The 18,913-nt window shown below is 41.7% G+C and overlaps 1 protein-coding gene and 1 long non-coding RNA gene across 3 annotated transcripts in view; one reads left to right on the top strand and one right to left on the bottom strand.

Annotated features, from left to right (window-relative positions):
• Positions 1-755: 755 nt before the first annotated feature.
• On the top strand, positions 756-16,648 carry LOC109315665. The gene is made up of 3 exons (XR_002102573.1): positions 756-766; positions 7,449-7,458; positions 15,421-16,648. It is a non-coding gene; the product is annotated as an uncharacterized LOC109315665 (long non-coding RNA).
• MAPK12 (mitogen-activated protein kinase 12) overlaps positions 2,826-18,913 on the bottom strand; it is a 53,859-nt gene continuing 37,771 nt past the window's right edge. For both annotated transcript variants that reach the window (XM_019543466.1, XM_019543467.1), the window contains 6 exons: positions 14,708-14,822; positions 12,813-12,884; positions 11,939-12,018; positions 11,288-11,366; positions 9,553-9,726; positions 2,826-5,206 (listed from right to left, as the gene is read on the bottom strand). In XM_019543466.1, the coding sequence (XP_019399011.1) occupies positions 5,136-5,206; positions 9,553-9,726; positions 11,288-11,366; positions 11,939-12,018; positions 12,813-12,884; positions 14,708-14,822 (591 nt within the window). In that variant the 3' untranslated portion in view covers positions 2,826-5,135. The remainder of the gene's footprint in view (positions 5,207-9,552; positions 9,727-11,287; positions 11,367-11,938; positions 12,019-12,812; positions 12,885-14,707; positions 14,823-18,913) is intronic.

Below are 18,913 nucleotides of genomic sequence, written 5' to 3'. Positions count from 1 at the left end.
TCACCCCCAATGGGCTGGGGTCAGGACACTCCAAAATGCAGCGCCCTCTGCAATGCTAGGAACCCCCCTTCTACTGGGGAGCTCCCTTGAGGCCTCCTCCACCCCTACAGCCTCGCCCGGTCCTCCGGTTTTAACAATAACTGAACCCAAAATCTCCTCTTCCTGGGTTACCACATAACTTCCAAGCACAACCGAAATCTCCCCCCTCTGGGATTCCTACATAAGTTCCAAGCAAACCTGGCTCCCTCTCACAACTCCTCATCAGGGTTTCTTCTACCCAGTGCTGCCAAGCAGTCGCTCACCAGCTACCCGGCTTCTCTAATGTTCTGCTCAGCTTGTTTGCACAGAGCTCCCTCTTTCTCCTAGGCTGCCGGCAGGGGAACCAACTCTGGCCTTAGCCTTCTCTGTTTATAAAGGCCATGCCCTGCCCCCTGGCGGTCAGCTGACCCAATCTGTTGCCATAGCAACTCCCACCTGCTGCCCTGGTGAGTGGCAGCTGAGCCCATTTACTACTATTCGGTAGCAGGCACCCGAGTGCCCTGCTACAGGTGGATAGAAAATTGGCTGGAGCATCAGACTTAGAGGGTAGTAATCAATGGCTCAGTGTCTAGTTGGCAGCTCATCTCAAGTGGGGTGCCCTAGGTGTTGGGGCTGGTTTTGTTCAATATCTTCATCAACAACCTAGAAAATGGCATAGAGGGTACCCTCTGTAAGTTTGCAGATGACAGCAAGCTGGGGGGAGTAGTAGATATGCTGGAAGATAGGGGTAGAATTCAGAGAGACCTAGACAAATTGGAGGATTGGGCCAAAAGAAATCTCATGAAGTTTAACAAGGATGAGTGCAAAGTCCTGCACTTAGGATGGAACAAGTCCATGCACCAGTACAGGGTGGAGACTGTCTGGCTGGGCAGCAGCTCTGCAGAAAAGGAGGTGACAATAGACAATAAGCTGAATTTGAGCCAACAGTGTGCCCTTGTTGCCAGGAAGGCTAATGGCATACTGGGCTGCATTTGTAGGAGTGCTGCCAACAGATCAAGGCAAGTGATTCTTTCCCTCCTTTTGGCACAGGCGAGGCCACATCGTGTCCAGTTTTGGGTCTCCCACTACAGAAAGGATGCTGACAAATTGGAGAGTCCAGTGGAGGGCAGTGAAAATGGTGAGAGGTCTGGGGCACATGACTTATGAGGAGAAGCTGAAGGAACTGGGCTTATTTTGTCTAGAGAAGAGAAGACAGGTAAGATTTAATTGCAACCTTCAGCTACCTGAAGGGTGGCTCCAAAGAAGAAGGCTCTAGACTGTTCTCAGACTTGACAGATTACAGAACAAGGAGCAATGGTCTCAAGTTGCAGTAAGGAAAGTTTAGCTTAGATATTAGGAAGAATTTTCTCACTAGGAGGGTAGTTAAATACTAGAACAGGTTACCCAGAGAGGCTGTGGACTCTCCATCCTTGGGTGTTTTTAGACCTGGCTAGACAAAGCCTTAGCAGATATCCACAACATCCTAGTTGTGGACAGTTCTGCTTTGAGCAAGGGGTTGGACTAAATAACCTCTTAAGGTCCTTTCCAACCCCAATTTTCTATGATTTCTATGATTTAACTTAATGCACCACAGGCAATTATTTTTGTGGTATTTTACTTACTACTCTCTTTTGAGGACAACAGTGCTTTCAAAGGAGTGAAAAAACAATGCTACGCAAGGTTATGGCTGCCTGGATGAAAGCAACAATAACATGCAGTCAGGAAATTCATCACATCCCCATTTAACACACAAGAAGTTGATATAACAGACCTTGGGGCACTGAGAAAACTAGTGCAGAAGGATATACAGCAAAATTAATACTAGAACTTCTCATGCTGCAGAGATATGAGAACCGTGTATAAGAACTACATCATAATTAATTTTTTAACTATTTTCTTTTTCCGGTTACCTTTTACCTGAGGGAATCTGCTTCCAGCATGTATAAAAGTGTGCATGGCTCCCATACTCGAGTTACAAGCATTTGGTACATGGCAGCGTAAGCTTTAGATAGTAGTTTAAATATTGCGGACAGTCTTCTGTGCACAAGGAAATCGCCTACCAATGAGGCAGTGGTTCATACATGCAGTCATGTAGGATAAAAAAGGCATGATGGCCAAGGGAATGTTTCTTTCCAAGTTATAAAAAATGATAAACAACCTCCAGCAGAAGCTCCTAGCTAGAGCAGGCAGGAAAAGGCACTTGACATTCAAATTTTAACAGCAGGTCAGAAAGTAGAAAGCTCAGATATGCAGACCATATGCTTCTTTATTCTAAGCAACAGCTTTTAATGCTATAGATCCTAAACATTTGTTTTATATTTACTGCTAAGAAATACTTAGGATGCATATAAGCTTAGGAAGACAAGGCCCCATCTACATGACTAGAGATTTGCTAGGCAAGTTCCCTTTCTGCATGGGGCTAACTGTATCATACATGGTTTACTAACTACCCATTAGGATGGGAAAACATTGGTAGCCTAATCAGGGAATGTGTTTGCCTGGAATCCTACCTTTTAGAAAAAAGTGATAGTGTCTGAATAAAATCCAAGAATGCTCCAAGAAATAGTCGATGCAGTACTATAGTCAGTTCTGCTCTGTAACTGATTTGCTCCACTGAGCATGTGATAGAAAGTTTAGGATGGGATGACTTCATTCCAAAATAAAGCTACCAACTCAAGTTAAATAGAATAAAAGTAGAATATCAAGTTTCATACCATTCCTTGGCACTTGCAAATATTTCACTCAAATGTGTTATTAAGAACCATACATTTTCTGTAGGAACATAAATGGGGAAACAAGACAATAACTTATTTTAAAAAACTTTATTTTTCACAATACATTTCATGCAGATCATATTTACATTTCTCTTTAAGGCAAACAAAAATTGGGTTCTTATTCCTGAGTTTCTTAGCACCATTAGAAGTAGCAAATAAACACCTGGGAAATTTTGTCTCCCCTTATAAATCAGTTTTCTCCCACGAAAAGTATCCTTTCCTCCAAATTTGTATTTCTTTCAATAAGCTCTCTGTATGGCAATCCTTTCTGCTGCCCTCACACAGTTCTCAATTTTTAATCTTTCTGGGGGAAATACCATTTGAAAAGCTAGCTTCCTCTTATCTTAGTAGTTCATCTTTCCCTCCAAATGTATGAAGCCATAATATTTGGAGGGCTAAAAATCCATTTTTCAGCCACTACAGGATAGGGAATGAGCCCATAACTAATGAGTATTAGAGCTGATAAAAAGCTGTCAAATTTCAAATTTTAATTAAGTGAAAGAGGATAAAAAATCCAGACTACATTTTCAAGTGGTCATCCCTAGTTTAATCCATTACACTGCTGTTTGAACTTTTCTAATTTTAAAAGTTTTGATGAAATTTTAGACATATCTTAAAAATGCAGCAAAACTAATTTGAACAAAATTGCCTCTTCCTCACTGCCTCTTTTCTCCACCCCAAGTTGCTTCTTTAAAGTCTTGTCAAATGCATCACAAATATTTCTCAGAGGAGCTGATATTTAGAGATGTTTATATTATACAACTATGACAACCCACATCAAAAGTTGACTAAGCTTTCCCATTTAAAATTCTTATCAAGTGAAAAGTAAGTAAACTGAGCTGTCTCTTGGTCTGTTTTCAGTTATTCTGTACAAAGATGAGATGTGTCCCTTCGCAGATATTTCATTTAGAACTGATGCAAAATAGCAAATTGCCATAGCCAAATATTCCGTTTGTTAAAAGATGAGCTAAAAGGAGGAGAAAAACCCACAAAAAACCCACAGAGCTTCATCAGTTTCAATTTCTCACATCTGGGAAACTATTAGAAACTTAGCAGTAATGAAAAGACAAGAAATTAACCCAGCTGCTAAAGGGGACTAACAAAATTTCTGACCAGTTATTCATAAGGAAGCTAAACTCTGGTGGTACTGTACCTCTGTCATGGATTTTTCACAAGCGAATGAGATGACTTCTTAAAAATCATCATTACCATATACCTAACAGGGTCTATATAAAATGGGAACAAAACAGCTTACTGCAAGGCACCAAAATGATTGTACTGTATCATTTTTATTCTCATCTCTTTCTTCCTAATGTGAAGCATGCAGTTCTATTTTTAATATCAGCATACCTGTACCCCCAGCACACGGCTATAACTGCATTAACAACCTGTGAATTACACGGCTTACGAAAGTTATAAATCTTCAGTTTTCCCCTTGGAAAAAAAACCTAGGCCACCTATTCTACTATACAGAGATAGGTTGTTATTCATTAGAGGAAGAACATACGATACTGTTTAAAACTGACTTATCTGGTCCCTGTAAAACAGCAATGCTGTTCAGAAGTCACTATTTAGCAGGGGGTGTCCTATCCCACTACGTGAGTTATTTCCACTACTCTTGAGAGTAGCAGGTTTTGCCTGTCAGAAGTCTATGGATCCTGGGGGACTCTACTGAAAATTAGGACCAACTATACAGGGACTCTACCAGATCTCTTGGTGCTAAGATGTCACTGACTAGATGTCTCCTGCCTTCAGGATTGTTCAGCCTCCCCTTCATTTGTTTAGGAAAAGAGAAGCACTTATCCATTTACGTTCCATCTGTAGTGCACAATATTGCAATGCACAGAGATACCCAAGACAATTCTGAAAAAGTTTGCTTGGCAGCATAGGCAGTTTAGCCACAGTAGTAAGGTGCTCTGCAGACCTGCTTCTCATCAAGGTGACTTAGCCCAGGCAGAGTTACAGTACCCAAGCAAAGTCATGTAAGTATCTCTATACGACCCTGTACATGGCACATGAAGACAGGTCTTTAGTCTCAGCTTGTTCAAGGTAAGCAGTATTCTTAACTATGATAATTTGTAAACTCAACTTCCAACACCAAATGTGAAAGTACTTCATGAATTATGAGAAACATTTAAATAGAAGTAAGTTTCCAGATAGTTTTGAATGCTACTCCTAAAGGCACAAGGTGCCTAGACACAGTAAAAGACACCAGTCTTCTTTACAATACAGAAAAAACAGATTACATCCAGTTTATTTATAAAAGGTTTATACAACGGAGTTATCACAAACATTTACAACCTTCCTGCTGCTTTTGAATTCTGAAGAGGTCGACACACACGTTTACACGGCTGTTTCCTTTGATTCTGATAGCTGAGGTGGCTTGAAATTTAGTATCTCTCTATATGTAATTCCTGAAAAACAGTATTAAAAGAGAGAATTGCTAGGATGTCCCTAGAATGGGCTGCACAGATGCTCATGTGGGACAAACCCCCAAATGGCTGGAAGTATGTCCATATGAGGTTGAGAGGAAGGAAAGAATACAACATTTTCAAAAGCAGAAGTTCAAAACTATGTAAATGCTAATAATGTTCCAGTTCTATGTTACAGAACAGTAGCATTATTTTTAGGAAGACCTGCTGTACAGAGTGAAACTGAATATCAGGTTGTTTTTTAGGACCCTAAGTACAGGTACCTTACCTCTGGGAACTAATTAATTAAATGGGAGAACCAAAATTTAGACTCTAATCTCAGCTGAAAGTGTTGTCTCATACTGACAGGCAATGTGACCGTCTTAGGGCTGTGGCTGGTTGTTGGTTTTAAAGAGTAAGGTACTAGGAGGACAAGTTATGAAAAGGTAAGGTGCAGAGAGTTTAGTCATAGATAGGCAGACAAAAAGGAGTAGACTATTGGGCAAAAAGTCGATTGAATCATCACTTTTCTAAGGACTAGACAACTGGGAGAAGATGGCCTCAGATTTCCAAAACTGGAGCACAGTAGGCAGGAGAGGTATTGATATATAAGTTTTGCTACAAGTAGTTAACCTAACATATGTCCAAATCTGTTTTGGATGGACATTAGTTCTTTCCTTTACTTGGGATTTGCCTTTATTTCACCATAGCCAGGAAATTTAGTTACAAACAGCTTCTTTGTTCCACCTAGCTTGGAATGACTGTAACAGCACTTATTATAGCATCTCAGGATTTCGTCTTTCGACCAATACTAGAAAGTATGAAGAAACAAACTAAAAACATGCCTCTCTAAAATAAGCTGGTGTACACGATAGGAGGAGGCACTTCCTTTTAAAATTGTTTTTAAATTGAAGGCTGAATTAATTTTCAACACTGTTAGGAGATTTTTGTTTTAGGCATCCCAAAGATGGGACTTGTCATTTTAGGAAATTTGGGAAAAGTCTTTGTCTAGTTTCAGCATAACCAAACAATGATGCACGAAGTGTGGGAGGAGAAAGAAGAAAACCAACAAATCCAGGAGCAGAAGAGAGAGACAAGTGAGGAAGGAAAAAAAATCAGCAATTTTCCTAAAGTTAAAGTTAAAACTGAAAAGCATGATAATCATCCTAATTTTTCCTTTGGTACACAGGCCTATAAACAAAAGCATTCATTAATCAGTCTCTTGCTGCTTTATGAAGGTGTGGCTGCTACATCCAAGGGCAAACCGTAATTCATTAGGTTTAGGGATGGCATTCTTCTATTCCATCAGCCTTAAGCAATAGTGTGCTACCTAAGAATTCAGAAAAGGGCTTGTCTATACAGTCTATGCACTGTTCTTGTGGAAGATCAAGAGAGCAAAGTATGCTGTGTTTTTCTTTCTTCCATTTTCAACACTTGCCAAGGCTAAATAACCATGACCTGCCATAGTGAAACAGCAAGCTAAAAACACCTCATGTAACTTGCACAGATCTGTAACTCAGATTTGTTTCTAGCTTTGAGAAGGCCCATCAGGACAGGAGGGTATTGACAACCCTGCTCATATTTGTTTTAGAAAAGGTAGATTCAGTGGCAGTTCATAAAGGGTGTACGTGCACTCCCTGAGAGCACTGGTATACCCCAAGACAGGCTGCCCTCCCCACTTAGGTGACAGGCAGGCATGGGGTGGCGGGAGTGACAGGCAGGGGGGGACTGACTTCTGGAAGTGGCTGCGGCGCTCCCACTCCCCAGCCAGTTGGGGAGTGGGAGTGCCGCAGCCACTTCCGGAAGCCGATGAGCGAGATCAGCCGTGGGGGGGCTCCCTCCTGGTCAGTGAGATCCGCTTTGGGGAGACCCTCCCTTCCCCAGTCAGTGAGATTGGCCATGGGGGGGGACTCCCCCTCAGTTGCTGACGGGGCATGGGCCCCCCCGCCCCGAGTAAGGTGGCACCAGTCAGCCATGGGTAGATTTGTAACAATCAAGGATTATCCCTGACAGTGTATAAGCCTTGGAAATGGATAAAGAGAAGACCCAGAGCAACAATAATTGGCTCCCACTCCATCTTCCTTCTTCAGTGAAAAAGGAAATTGCCATTTAAATCTAATCTACACAATGACCACAACTAGGGGTGCAACAACAGAGACATTGGGGCTGAAGCCGATAGCCGATCTGATTTCCAATACAACTACGTGCATCTGATAATTCTGTTGTGGTGGAAGGGAAGGGCGAGGGAAGGGGGTGTGTGTGCTGGGGGGTGGGGTAGATCAAAGCCCCCATGGGGAGGGAGGGAGTAGGGCTGGGGCTGTGTCAGGGGCTGGGACTGGGGCAGGAGCGGAATAGAGCCATGGATCATCTAGGGGGTGTGGGGGACTCCCCTTGCTGCATGCATCCTGGGAGGGCATAGGGGGGGCATGTGTCCCTGGATCTGCATGGGATGCAGGCTGCAGCTGCAGGCTGGGGCTGTGTAGGTCTCTTCTTGGCGGGGGGCGGGGAAGACGCTGGACCAGGCTCCGCTCAGGGCAGGCAGCAGCGGCGCTGGGAGGGAGGCTATGGGGAGTGGCTGCAGCCACCCCAAAATTTGCCATATCCCCCACATAATCTTCCCTCCTGCTGCCTAGTGCTGCTGCCACCCACCTTGAGCACAGCCCCAGCCCAACCCTGCCCCCCCACCACATGCCAAGAACAGCCTGGCGACACCCCAGCCCCGGCCCACAGCAGCAGTCCCTCTGCCCTGTGCAGATGCAGGGGCACACCTCCACCCGTGTTCCTGGGGTGTGTGCAGCGGCAGGAGCCGCCCCCCTGTGCCCCTTGGACGAGCCGCAGCTCTGTCCCGTGCCTGCCCTGCCCCAGCTGGGCAGCCCCTGTTCCAGCCCCACTCCCTCCCTCACTGCAGGAGCCTTGATCTGCCCCTCCCCCTCCCACCACACCCCTTCCTTCCACCACAACAGACTTACCAGCTGCACACAGCTCTCCAAGCTGCCGGGCTGTGCTTCTCACTGCCTACGTGCTGTGCTGTGGCTGCATGCAAGCACGGGCCATTTACTGGCCGAAGTATCGGCCACATCAGGCCAGTTTCTGAGACAGTTAATTTTCTTCATATCGATGCGGATCCCATATTGGACTGATGTATCAGTACACCTCTAACCACAATGGTGTTTCACAGACTGCCTCTTATATCTAATTATTTTTTCGTGTTTCAGACACCACCAGCAAGTGAGAAGGCTTGATAAAAATCCAGAATGTTCCATTAAACCCCTCCCCACCCACAAAATAAATAAAGCAAAACAATACAATCAACAAAGAAAAGAAAAAGCCACCACCAAAGGCTACTCTGGAGTTTCCACCCAGAACATGGAGAAGGATTTATAATGCACATACATACTGACCCATGTGCTACCTCTATTTAGTGGAGATACTAGGATGGAGCACCTACGGCAGCTGCCATGGGTGCCAACTTGGAGGGGGAGCAGCAAAAGAAACAGCTCTGCAATTGTACCAATGGTGTAGTAGCAACCTGAAGTTGCTGCTACCCCTAGCTGCGTCAACACAGCTATGCTGTTATGCCTCTGCCTATACTCTCAAGAAGAATCCTTTTCCAGTCACATAAAGTAGGCAGCACTGCTTCCAAAAAGCAATTTTTTTTTATTTCCATTCATGTTACCTAAAGCTTATGCCTCTGTGGGTCAGAAAAGCAAGATTAGAACCTGACCTAGCCTTGCTGGGACCAAAAAGAGTTGAAGATTATACATGAGAACCTATGAAAGGATAATTTGGTGTGGAATGGAGATGACAGCAGAAAAAGAAGAGGAAGAGAGAAATGCAGAGACTAAAGGGGAGGACCCCAGGAGAGGTGAAACCAGTAGAGCGGTGGTTCTCAAACTTCCTTTTTTCGCAGACCACTTGAAAATTGCTGAGGGTCTCTGTGGACCACATAAACTTTTTTTTGTTCTACAAATCAAAGCACACAACTCATATTTTAATATCAGTAGTCTTACCTTACAAGTACAGATATTCTTGATTGTTCCGCAACCTTTCTGTGGACCACCTGAATGGAGCTCGTGGACCAGTGGTGGTCAGCGGGCCAGTTTGAGAACCTCTGCAATAGAGGGTTCCCCTTCAGGGAGAAAAACAGTGACTTTGTAGATGGCAAAAAGGAAGAGCTGGTTAGAGGGTGACAGGAAGAGAGGGCACGGCTCAATTTTAATATTTCTAGATCCAAATGATGCCTACCTTCTATTTGCTTTGATCAAAGCAAACTCCAAACTATGGAGGATTAACTGTGTTTTTATTTCCCTTTTTGTTACTTCCTCTTACCATCGCTGCAATGAACTTACGCTTCCATTCATCCAGTGGCAGGTCCATATTGTCAAATGTGTCATCGTATTTCTCTGCCTCATTTTCCTCTTCAGGATCATGAATTGGTTCAAAATAAGGGTGTATTAAAGCTTCTGCTGCTGTTATCCTCTTCTCTGCATCTAATACCAGCATCTTCTCCAAAAGGTTTACAGCTGTTCAACACAAGCCAAACACTACCTTCAAATAAACCACTACCAAAGCTATCTTGGATTAACAAAGCTGCTATGGTGCTTTTGGGTTTTTGTTTTTTTAAAATTAGATGATTACAAAGACAAGCTATTTGGGCTTCAATTAAGATATTTGTTATTTTAAGGTAAAGTAGTATTTTGCAGCTACCAAGTTACTAGATCACTGCAATACTGTATTTACTAGATTCTAAGACAAGCCCCACCAACATACGAAAAAAGTCCCTTGTCTTGGAATCCAGTATGAGGGCAGTGCAAGGGCAGGCAGCTGCTGTTTCTCAGGCCCCAGCCCCTACCCCTAACTAGGGCTGAGGCCATAGTTGCAGCTGCTGTTTGTCTGTCCTCTCTCCTGCCATCTCCCCCCACCCATTCCTTCCTGCACTTTACCCTTGGGCTCTGAATCATAAAACTCTATGGACACTGCAGCCTGGGGCACCGAGCACAGCCCCAGCCCAGCCCTATAGCAGTGGAGCACAGCCTGCAGGGCTGCTTTGGGAGCTGGTATGGGTCTATGTTCCATGCCCCACACTAGAACAGGATGGAGGCTGCCAGTGTAGAGCAGAAGGTAGGGAGAGGGGCCAAAGCAGAGGCTGGGGGGAGGCCAGGCAGGTAGTAGAGGTAGCAGGGGCAGGCACAAGCAGGAGGCAAGCTGCCTCCTCACACCACCTGTCTCCCTACAGCTTGCCCCTCTGCAATGGTGGGAGGGATGAATTAAAGATGTCCCTCTGATAATTAGAATCTTTATATAGAAAATTATAACAAGTTAAAAAATTTTCTATGTATAGAATCTAATGACTAGGGGATTGTCATAAATTCAGGGTCATCTTAGATTCAAGTAAATATGGTATTCCATTAAAAAAAAGTCTTAATTATGGGTAAGATCTCAGGGTAATCTGTGTGTTTTACCAGATCTCAGCTTTTTACACCTTTCAAAACATGAGTGAAATCACCTGTGTGGAACTGCAGCACTGATAGTCTGACATCCGTATCATGGATCTGATCCAAAAGCCAGAGGAAAATCAATGATTTTTTAAAAACATTTCCTTCAGTTGGTTTTGGATCAAGTGCTATACCAGTTTACTGACATAGTACATTATCTTGAGCAGCTTATAACTGTCAACTCAAAAACAGCTTTCTTTGGAATACTTGTACGTTTCTCAGTGAGAACTACTTCCATAACAAGGTTCAGTCTTCACATTTCTGTTGATTAGCCCTTTCTGTTGTGTAGGTGATCAGAAAAGTCTTTAAGAATATCTTTAAGATATTTTAGCATAACAGAAAATTAACTTTTTATTTGTTTAGTTTCCTGATCATCACAAAGGGTTTGATTCAGCAAAACATGCACACCTGGCATGGACTAGGGTCTCTAACTCAAACTACTTTTGATCAATTTTCCTAATAAATGCAAAGTTATAAGCAACAGAGAGGAAAGGGTTGGAATAAAATAAGTAGCATCATGTAGTTTTACTTCTAACAGTTGATATCCTTTCCTTTTGTAATACAACAACACATTCACAAGCATTCTTACCCAAAGGATTTGTGTACTTCAGGATGGATGCAAAGTCTTTTTTCTGCACCTTTGGGAGGCTTTTGATATAGTTTTTTGCCTTAAAAGAAAATGAATTTCAGTTAGAACATTTCTTACCTCATAGGTATAAAAAGGAAGAAAAGTCTGAAAAGCAAAGGCACAAGTTTTAAAGATACAGAAAGACTATCAGTTTTCTAAATACATTATTCTAAGCATATAATTCATGCACTCAGTGTATTCTTCATAAAAAGTAGTAATAAACTCAATTAGAGCTGTTTATATGCTACACATAAGAAATATTAAAAAGTTTGGGCTATGTATTTTCAAGTGTCAACCTTTAGGCAGTACCAGGGGATTTTCAGAGATGCTAAATACTTCCCGCTTCCACTGACCTCAGCAGAAATTCTAGAAAGACAGGCGGCTTCAGCACAGGTGATCAAGATTAGTAGACATAGGTGAAAGTGTTGATTATTATCCTACTGTATAATTTACAAAATTTCAATGTTTAATAATGGCATTTAACTAAATAAACCAAGGCAATAATATTTAAAAAAAATCTTTAAAACTTTTACAATGTGATTCAGGGAACAATCTTCCTTTAGATATTTTTGTATCTGCAATTACAACAATCCGACAGAGTAGAATACTCACATCTTGACTTTGTAGCTTCTGAACAAAGTCTTGAGTTGGTGTGCCTGTTATCTTCATTATTTCTGTAAGCTGATCCAGATCTGAATATGAACAGTAAGGAATCAAGAAACAAAAACCCAATAAAAATTATGCAATTTCCTTGCATTTAGAAATCAGGGTGGAACCTGCAATATAAAGGTGAGACAAGGAATTTACAATTTGCTGAGATAAGGGTTCTATGTTCTCTTGTATTATCTTATTTTATGGGCCATATTAAGTCTCTGCCTGTAATTTCTCAATAATGGAGTAATGCAGTTATATTTTAAATAAATGGAAAGCTTCTCAACAGATCATAACATTTCTGAACAAAAAGAAACCTTGAAAAGACCTTGAAAAGTGTGGACACAGAAACTGATGCGCCCACACATACACTGGTCTCTTATCAACAAAAATCAAAGGCCTGCTTCAATTTAAAAGCCTATTGAGCAAACGGAGTACATTCATTTCTGTAATCAATGGCATTCAAAGTTGTGAGGTGGTATCACTTCCAGACATGTCTGACTTGTTAGGCTAAATGACCAGGCAACTACATACACCTGGGCTGCCTAGTGGTGGTATCTCTCTGCAATTTGTCCAGCTCAAGAGCCAAATTCTTGGCTCTGAACTTGTAAGAAGACATTAACTTTACCACCAAACCAAATCTCCTATTGAAGTAGTCCAAATGACAAAGGCTAAAATATCAAGTAATTTGCCCAAGTGTTTAAGAGAGAGAAAATTTAGACTATTAATGAACTGACTGCTGCTTTAAATCTATGTCTATTTTTTTAAACTGAAACACACAGACACCTACATGCTCTTCATAGTTTACTAGTAGGAACTCAACACAAAAGGATACGATCATTGCCTTTGAACAGTGGCCTCCCTGTTATCATCTCAGCCATTATGCAGCCCACTGACCAGATGTCAACTGAAATAGAAAATAAATAAAATAAAAAATTATACACACACACACACACACACACACAGATGTATATACACACACATATACACCCACACATTTTTCTTTTATATATATATTATATATGTAATAACATGCATATAATATATATAATAAAATGCATATAAAATATTATTTTATATGCATCAACACCACAAAATTGCTAAATGAGATATTTAAATCCCCCCATACAACTAAAATTCAGTTTCATTTCATTACATTATTTAAAAAATATATTCTTTTGGTTAATTCTTCATGCCAAAAGTATTTATTAAAAGTAAGGGGGAATATACAGTTAACTGCCATTCACAATTACTGCATGAAAGAACATCTGTCTTTAGAGAGAGAGGGTTAATTCCTTGATTACAAACAGATGCAAGTAGGAGACAATTCTTTTATGCTTTCAGAAATATTCTACAGCTGTCTCCATATTACTTTAGTTATCTGTCCTTGCTTAGTGGTGTAGTTTCCCCTTCCAGTCAGGATAATGACGGAAAGATTTCTGAGGCCATACTTCTACAGTAAATTTATCATGCCTAGCAGGAAAAGCTGAGTTGCTTTGGAAGGGCTGCCTGTAAATCTGAAGGAGTTCAGCCAGGTCTATGTGAGTTTATTAATACCGTTAAGCAGGGATCCTGGTTTTACTTTTCCCATAGAAAAAACAGAAAAAAACCACGGATTTCTCATTTTTATCAGAGAAAACACGGATTTCTCCTTTTAGAAGAGAAACCCATGGATTTCTCCTTTTTGCAAAGAGCTCTGCAGGCTGGCTGAGTTCCAGCCTATAAGAGCTGTTTGCCCGGGAGCAAGCTGGCTGCAAACCCCCTCCTGGCCAGACTGCCCGGCCAGCTGCAAACCCTGGGTTGCAAATGCTGTGCTCACTGCCCTGCTGTCCTCCCCCAGACTCTCTAGAGTGTAGCATATGTGACTTGCACGGCAGGCCACAGCGGGGCCATGCATGAAAACTGCCTGCTGCTGCAAACTTCATGCTGCCCTGGCCACACTGTGCATGGGGGCAGTGCACACCCATCATTCCCCCACCCTCCACACAGATCTGGGGGGGCGCCGGCTTGTGCTCCTGCTGTAGCAGCCACTGCCTTCTGTTGGGGGTAGGTGCTGTGGACCTGGGACCCTGGCCCCATAGCTCTGCTCGGGACCCCCTCCAGCAGGGCTGGGGACCAAGGGGTACAAGCAGAGATGGAGGGCTGTGGGGGGGAGTGAGGAACACCAGCAGGGCTGTGGGGGGCATTTAATTTTAACCATGGATTTTGGGATATTTATGAGAGAATTTGCAATTTTTTATCACAGAATTTGTGATTTTTTTTTAACCACAGAAAACCAGGATCCCTTCTGTTGAGTGATTCACAGATACAGTTACACTGCTTCCAGTTAAAAGGCAGTCTAAGAGGCAGCCTGGGCAAAACAATTCGGAATATTTGATGGTAGTGATGTCAGACATAGTAAGTTTATTGGGCTCCCACGGCCCAAAGGTATGGACTGTACAATGATAGAACTGGCTACCGCATGCACACAACTTTGGATTGCCTTTCTTTCTGCTTCCAATGCAGCTTAATTTTTTTGAGAAGTAAAGTACAATTATCTGAAATTGTAAAACAAGGAATCTATTTTCATTGCATTATTGTTTGCAATTTTCACATATTTTTAATATTGATTTTTCACTTAAGGAACAAAAGACATTGCTAAATACAAATAAAGCAATCTTTATTCAATGGGTGCCTGGTGCTAAGGTCTTCTAAGAGATGTTGATTCTAGTACATGAACACATACACTACCTGTCTGAGTATAATGCATCCAATTAAGTATGACTTCTGGGGCTCTGTACCACCTGGTAACTACATAGCCCGTCATTTCACTGTCAGTGTGCCTTGCCAGTCCAAAATCCAAAATCTGTAAGGGAAGCACAAAATAAAATTACAATGCAAACAAATTACCTATCCATTTCATATGGAACTCCCAAGTGTTCTTTTCTGCATTTTAAACCAAATTTATTGGACACACATTCATTCTAACTTTCCTTTGAATAAGGAATGAGACTGACTTTATTTTTCAATTAAAAGATGAGATATTTCCCCCCATTTAACATGGGGGAAAAGCTTAGACTCAAGTATGAGGCTCTGGGGCAGGCAGCTGCTGTGGCTCCAGCTTTTGCTCTGGTCCCAACGTAGGGTTAGGGCTGGAGCCATAGCTGCTGCCTGTCCCCGCCACTTCTACACTCCCCACTGCTCCTCCAAAGCAGCTTGCTCCCCCAATGCTGTTTCTTTCCTACCTCCTCCTCTTCCCCCAGCACAACCCCTTTACCTTTGCCCAGGTGCCACATGAAGCATGAGCCCAGCCCAGCCCAGCCCAGCCCTGTGGTGCCAGCTGCCTGCAGCTGCAATGGGGCCAGATGGGGGCTATGTTCCAAGCTGCAGTGAGGATGGAGCATGCTGGCACTGGAGCAAAGGTAAGAGGCAGATGAAGGGGCAGAGACTTTGGGATGGGGGAGACAGGTACTTGAGGCTGTGGTGGGCAGAAGCAGCACGGGGTGGGGGGGACAGGGAAGAGGGGCAGACACAAAGGAGGGCTAAGTAAGGTGGGGGCAGGCCACAGAGGGCAAGTTATCTGCCTGCCTCGTACCAACTGCCCCCACACAGCTCTCCCCACCACTTGCCCCCCTTACTGCCTCCAACACCACCCCTCAACTGTCTGCTTCATTACTGCCCCCCACTGCCTGTCTCACCTTGTGCCCCCCCCATCTTCCCCACTATCTGTCCCCATTTTCCTGTCCCATTATTGCGCCCCTCATCACCTGTCCCACTACCATCTACAGGGGGATGAATTTTATATGATCATCCAATAATTGGATACTATACATTGAGGATTATAACAAATGTGTAAATTTCCCATGTATAAAATCTAATCATTGGGGGGTCATCTTAAATTCAGGAAAATATGGCAGTTAGGTGTTCTAGCCCAAAAACAGGTAAAAGGTAGCGTAGAAGTGCATCTACTGTGCACAGAGCTAATCTATAAGGTACACTTCTACCCTGTTTTCTGTTTAACCGAAGAATGACAATGACACCCTTCCAAGACTGCATAGCAACAAGCTGTCTTAGGTACTTAGATAGTCTTCCTTAGGTACTATAGAATCTGATTCTCCCACAATTTTAAATTTGTGTTCAAACATCATGCCTGTGAGACAAGGAAGTATTATTATAGCTATTTAATAAGCAGGAATCAGGTGAACAGAGGAACTTGAGCAAGGTTACATATGAAGTTGGTGGCTGAGGAAGTGACTGGTCTCAGATCGCTGGTGGCTAAGGATACTCCTTAGCCAGCTTTCTTCTCCTCATCTTCATTCTCTGGAGGGCCTTTTGAGTAACACAAGCAGACAAGAAAACACACCCAGAATTTTTAAAATTACTTATTTAAAAACTAGTCTCAGATATTTATCTATCCATTGACAGCTTTAAAATAAACATGAAAGTCTGTGTCAACTTGTACATAATGGTCCAATACAGGAGCCTAGAAGCAGGAGCCTTGTAAAGGTCAAGGTGGTTAAGATTAAAGATCTTTTCTTAAAATAAGTCAGTGGCTGCATCTACCTGAGATGCTGACTGTGCAGTTGTTACTATGCAGTCACTGAGTATTTGTTTAAACAAGTACTGTATAAACAAATACTAAATGACTGGAGTTACTGCGCAGTAGCACTGCTGAATGGCATTTAGGTGATGCTGACTGTGCTGTAGCATCACATCACGCTTCCTGCCACACGATGCTACTCTGCAGTAGTAACAAGCTGGCCAGTAAGCAGGTTCACAGCGGTGAGAAAATACTACCTAGAAATATAAGGAGGAAGATCCATGGATTTCATAACCTTCCACTGATTAGTTGGGAGAAACTGAAAGAATGGGGCAAAAATAAAGAAAAACAAAATATGATCTCCCATAGATGCTAAAGTATGTAGATTTGCTCGAATAAATACTAGTTCCCATGTTCACCAGGTTTTACATATACCCTTGGGACAGAGATTTATGCTGGAAATACAGAGAGGACAATGCACAAGGACACTGGATTTTCAACACTCACTGTTTTTAACACTCAACCATCTAAAAGTACTTTGCCATTAAAAAAAGTTTCCTCATTCCCCTGACACTAATAAAACAGGAATATTACATTATATTGTTATTCATGGAATCAGACTGTACAGTGTGATTATGGCTTTAACATCACTGCCTCACTTAAACACAAATTTCCACAGTTTATATCAGCTAATGAGGCAACTGCATTCAAAACAGAAATGGAATATAATTTCTACCCTGCTCAGAGGAATTTTATCACTCAAACTCTGAACACAGAAGAACTAAGCACAAATGGAATAAAAATATTCTTTTATGGGATAGGAAGATGCATTTTAAAAGGTAGCTTTCAAACAGATACAGAATAATCTCCGATGTCTTGCTAATATTTCAAAATAAATGAAAAGCAATACTTCTGTGTTTTTTCTTGCAATGTGAAGGCCAGCTTTGTACTGCTGATGATAGAGTGCTTCTACCACTTTATTCAGTAATAAGTAATAATTTACTAAATTTAAGATTTGCAACATCATTCAAGTTTAGACACAATTGCAGTACAATCCCATTCTTTTTTTTTTTTAATAAAGGTGTAAAGAAAATGACTGCGAATTTTTCCATGTTTTTCAGAAATTTTAGGACTAGGTTTATTTGTGAGGACTAAATGCTAATTTATTCTCAAGAATCATAACTATACTGTTTGAAATCACCATATCTAAAGTTGCATAATGATATTCATACAAAGCCATCATTCTAACAAGCTCCTGATTTTCCACTTTTAGTCTGGGATTTGCCTTGCCAGAAACTAATTTTGGGCCAAATTTTAGCAAAATCCCTTTAATCACATGAGGTTCTACTTGGGGCTGGGGGGGAATCCTTTAATTTACAAAGGAAACCCTTTAAATTTCAAAGTTCACTTGCTTTTGTTGTTGAAATGGTAATCCATTTCAACAACAAAAGCAAGTGAACTTTGTAACTTCAAAGTAAGCTTATAAATAGACCACCTTGCAAACCTGCATTTAGTTAACCTTAGGAAACAAGTTATTAATAAAATAGTCTTATGAATATTTGAAAATGCATGACCAAGCATCTGCTGTTGAAATTTACAATAAGCATTTAACTGGAGATTTAAAGATGGATAAGACACCCTATTAAGTTGGCAGCCAAACTGTAAACCCATTAGCTATGGAAAAAGAGGACATAAAGTTGTGCTGATAAATACAGTGAAGCTTATTAGTCCTAAGTCAATGAGCAATGTACCCTTGCAAGCCCTACTAAATGATTACTGCCAAAGACAGGTGGAAGAAGCTGTCAGATTTTTAACCTATGTGTGCCGGTTATGGTTTTAGGACCTGACTCTAATCGCTTGAGGCTCCATGGAGGTGGAATCTCTCTGCTAATGTTTACATGCAAAATGGACAGTCTTAAAACTGTGCATTAAAACTTAACTTTTGCAATGCTGCCAACTTTAAATTTTTATAATAAGTCTTATAATATTTAAGGTTTTCCTTAAAAACCCAGTTCCTAGAATTACAAAAGTTCTATGAGATTTTCAATCAGGACTCATTTTCTCCGATGCCTGATGAAGGGTGTTTGCAATTAAAGGAATTTTTTTGAAAAAATCTAGTTGGTCTAATAAAAGATATCACCTCTACCATGATCTTGTATCAGCAACAGAGCCTAAATTTCTAAAATTTGCCATGGCATGCTTATGTGTAAGTTGCTTTATTGAACAAAACTTTATTTGCTTTTTTGTAACAACCTTGTCACTGCAATTAAATGCATATTGCTGTGTCAGGTTTATTTTAGATAATTATTTCTAACTATAAATATTATACTAACAGTCTTTCATCAGTCCCATGGGACGCCAATGCCTGCTATGGGACAGGGAGATCTGGGTGATGGGGATCCCCTACCCTCCATAAA

Source organism: Crocodylus porosus, unplaced genomic scaffold (assembly GCF_001723895.1).
Source record: "Crocodylus porosus isolate Cpor-Errol unplaced genomic scaffold, CroPor_comp1, whole genome shotgun sequence".
Lineage (NCBI taxonomy): Eukaryota > Metazoa > Chordata > Crocodylia > Crocodylidae > Crocodylus > Crocodylus porosus.
Note: the sequence above shows the minus strand (reverse complement) of the source record. Positions and strands in the feature narration are given on the sequence as shown.